This window comes from Gavialis gangeticus, unplaced genomic scaffold (assembly GCF_001723915.1).
Source record: "Gavialis gangeticus isolate Ggan-Ray unplaced genomic scaffold, GavGan_comp1, whole genome shotgun sequence".
In the NCBI taxonomy this organism is placed as follows: domain Eukaryota; kingdom Metazoa; phylum Chordata; order Crocodylia; family Gavialidae; genus Gavialis; species Gavialis gangeticus.
The window spans coordinates 3,790,024-3,793,581 of NW_017729002.1; the positions used below are offsets into that span (position 1 = coordinate 3,790,024).

The 3,558-nt window shown below is 45.6% G+C and overlaps 1 protein-coding gene across 5 annotated transcripts in view; it reads left to right on the forward strand.

The window, feature by feature from the left end:
* ZC3H7A (zinc finger CCCH-type containing 7A) overlaps positions 1-3,558 on the forward strand; it is a 72,991-nt gene that overhangs the window by 55,631 nt on the left and 13,802 nt on the right. For all 5 annotated transcript variants that reach the window (XM_019507440.1, XM_019507439.1, XM_019507436.1 and 2 more), the window contains exon 17: positions 3,124-3,200. In XM_019507440.1, coding sequence (XP_019362985.1) covers positions 3,124-3,200 — 77 coding nt within the window. The remainder of the gene's footprint in view (positions 1-3,123; positions 3,201-3,558) is intronic.

Consider the following 3,558-nt stretch of genomic DNA (forward strand, 5'->3'; position numbering starts at 1 on the left):
TGGAATGGGCTGCTTCTTTTGGTTTTCTGGCACAATTTTGCTCAGGGGCAGGCAATTATTTTCGGTGGAGGGCCACTTCCTGAGTTTTGGCAAGCTGTCGGCCACATGGGTAGCCCTACACCTTGACAACTGCCCTATCCTCTGGTTGCCATCTTGGGACTGGAAGTCCCGCCCCAAACCTCTTACCTTTACCACTGAAAGTCCCTCCCCTTACCCCTGGAAGTACTCCTTTGGGGAAGAGAGTTGCCATCTTAGAATGAGCGGGGGGGAACAAATTGTATACTAAAAGTCAAACACTCGTAATTAATATATTTTAATTAAAAGATATACTTTTGTCTTGATTTGTGTGTTTTGTGCTGTATATATAGAAATGATTGCATAATAGCTCAAAATACAGTCTTACTCTTGTATAGTGTGTGGGGTTTGTGGGGAGCTGTGGGTGGGTGGGTATGGGGAGTTTGTGGGGATGTGTGTTGGGTACAGTATCTGTGAGATGTGTGGCTGTGGGGTTTGTGGGAAGGGTTTGAGGGTATGTGGGGTATGTATGGGTGCCCCCCCCGCATATGCCCCCCAGAACCCAGAACCCAAGCGCTCAAGGGGTAGGGACTGCCTTTCCCCTACCCCACAACAGCACAAGTGCTCTGCGGTACCTCCTTGCCACCACCAACAGCACGCAGCCCCAGCGTGCCCTGTGCCTGCTCTGCACTGCCTGGCCACATGCAGTGGTACTGGTGGGGTCCAGTGCGCATCCAGCTCCAGGTCACCCATCAGAGCTGAGCAGCGCCAGAAGCAGCTGGGCAGAAACTGCTGCTCGGCACGGGGGAAAGCAGTCCCCCCCACCCTCACTGGGAAGTTTTTGCTGCGGCTGCCTGGAGCCCATGCTGTGCTAGGCTGTGTTGTGGCTCCTTCACCACCACCTGTGAGCTGCCCTGTGGCTGCTCTGCACTGTCACTGCTGCTATGTTGGGCAGTCCAGAGGCAGTGGCAAAGGGTGTTTGATTTTTAGTGTAAATAATTTGGGTTTTTTTCCCCATTCTATGATGGCAAGCTTTCTTCCCCAAAGGAGTACTTCTAGGGGCAAGGGGAGGGACTTCTGGTGGTAAAGGTCAGAGGTTAGGGGGCGAGACTTCTGGTCCCAAGATGGTGACCAGCAGGCGGGGCACTTGTCAATGGGCAGGGCTACCCCTGCAGCCCTTGACAGCTTGCCAAAACTCAGTAAGTGGCCCTCCACCCAAAATAATTGCCTGCCCCTGGTGTAGGCTGTAAAGAGGTAACATGGTGTCCTCCATATTTTTGCCAATGCGGTTATGCTGAATATGCCACTTCACAAGAAAGTGGGCTTCTCATTGCTTTTGCACTCTTCAGATATTTGGCAGGTACATTGACTAGCTATAGGATTCAGGACTGTCATGTGTGAAGAGGGACTCAACTGCCTGTTTCTCTTCATCTCTAGCCTCTTCAGTCTTTCTACTCAGTTTGGCCTTCAGAGTCCTTCATATGGAAAGAGGGAAAGCTATTCTCATTTCCTTCCCTACCCTCCAAAGATTTTCCAGATTCAAGGGTGACAGTTAGTTTCTCTAAGCCCTGTAAGCTTCATTTTAACAATATGAAGCTACTTAATTAAATGGAATCACCATGACAAAAGGTTGTGTGGAGAAATGTGGACACCCCAACGTGTATCCAGGGAATCAAAGATCAGCATTTTCAGGAGGCTGTGAGGTTTGAGGACTCTAAAGAAGGCAGTGAGAAGGCCTGAGGTAGAAACACATTCAGAACTGTTCGGGCACAGGCTAGTTTGCCTTTATAGAGACTCTGTAACCATCATAGACCTCAGTGTCCCGAACATTCAGCATCTCTGTGGTATTAGGGAAGTGAAAACCTTGGGAAAGGTTTAAGCATATGGAAAGAGAAACCAAAAACATCCGTACCCAGAGGACACTGAAAAAGGATAAGACCTGTAGAGGGAAATGGCTGCAAGAATGACTTTTCTGCAAGCAATGATGATCATTTTCTATCTGCTTGTGCTGTCTCAAGTTCAGGGATGTCCATATATATATTATGACATATATAATGACTTGATTTGGCCCAATTCAGCAGCCGAATCTCCAAATCTGAATAGAATCAGGAGACCCTTTAATCTCTCCGAATCGAATCGGAACCCTCCAAATTGATTCGGAAAGATTTGATGATTCAGACATAGACACAGCTTTAAATGTTTTTTCTGCATACCTCAAGGTACCAAGCGGCTCGTGAACGCTGCGATGGTGGGGTGGATGGAGCATCCCACAGGAGCGTGGGGGAGGTGGTCTCCAGTGCACTCAGTGGCGGACCCAGAAGTAGACCAGAAACACTTCCAGGCCTGCCGTGGAGTGCATGGGGGACCCATCCCTGGCTCTGCGACTGGTGACTTCTAGGTTTGGGGAGCACCCAGGATTCCCCTGTGGCCGATTGCTGAGCTGGCGGGATGCAGCCCCCCCCCCCACATGCTCTTGTGGGATGCTCCATCTGCCCCACCATTGCAGCGGTCACAAGCCTTGCCTGGTACCTTGATGTATGTAGAAAAAAACATTTTTAAAGCTGTGTCTATGGCCAAATTGCTGATTCATCAGCATTGAATCTTCAGATTCAGCCGAATCGAATCAGGACAGTGATTGGAATCAACAAATCAAAACACTGTCCCCTGATTTGGGCCGAATCCAAATAGAATACGGCTCATTTCACATACCCCTAATTATATATATGACATTTGGGGTATTTTAGTAAAATATGAACATAAATTGGAGTCCAGTTTTGGGAGGCGAGGTGGGGAGAACAACATAAGCTTGTTCCTAAGAGCATTGTAGCTAGATTTGCTATGCAGGCTCTCTGGCAGGTTTCAGCTGTGTAAAGTACTTAAACTAAGCTTCACTTTGTATTTATGAATGTATATTGCTTTGTTGTTGTATTGAAGATATCCTTAAATTTAAAGTCCCTTTTTTAATGAATGGAATGGTACTTAACAGTATTGTTTTCATTTGGTAATTACAATTCTGTTTTTGTTTTTTGAGAATTCACTTGACTTTTTGCCTAAATAAAGCTTCAAAATATTCCTAAACGTCCAGGACTTCTTTCTTTTTCTTTGCAGGTATTTCACATGATACTGTTGTTCAAGAATCAAAGAAATATTGGCAGAATATGGAAGCTAATGCACATGGATCACAGGTATTTTCACTCTGTTCTTGCTTGTGAAACTGGTGAATTTGCTTAGAAGTAATGGGTTTAAACAAGATAAATTTAAACTAACTATAACAGGATCTATCCAACTAATGATGGCTATAAAGCGCTGGAACAGATCTGAAGGGTTTGGGTTTATCCATCAGACTAAATTTTTAGTGCAGGTTAGACAAAAATTGCTCTCTAATGCTTTATAGTTGATCCTGGTTTTAGTAGGGGAGCGGAGTAGATGACTACTTGAGGTCATTTCAATTCTGCTTTTTATTATATAAATAAGGAGCTAACACATCTGTTGACATTTCTTACTAATATGTGAAGAATTATAATGTGATTTACTTGCTTCAGT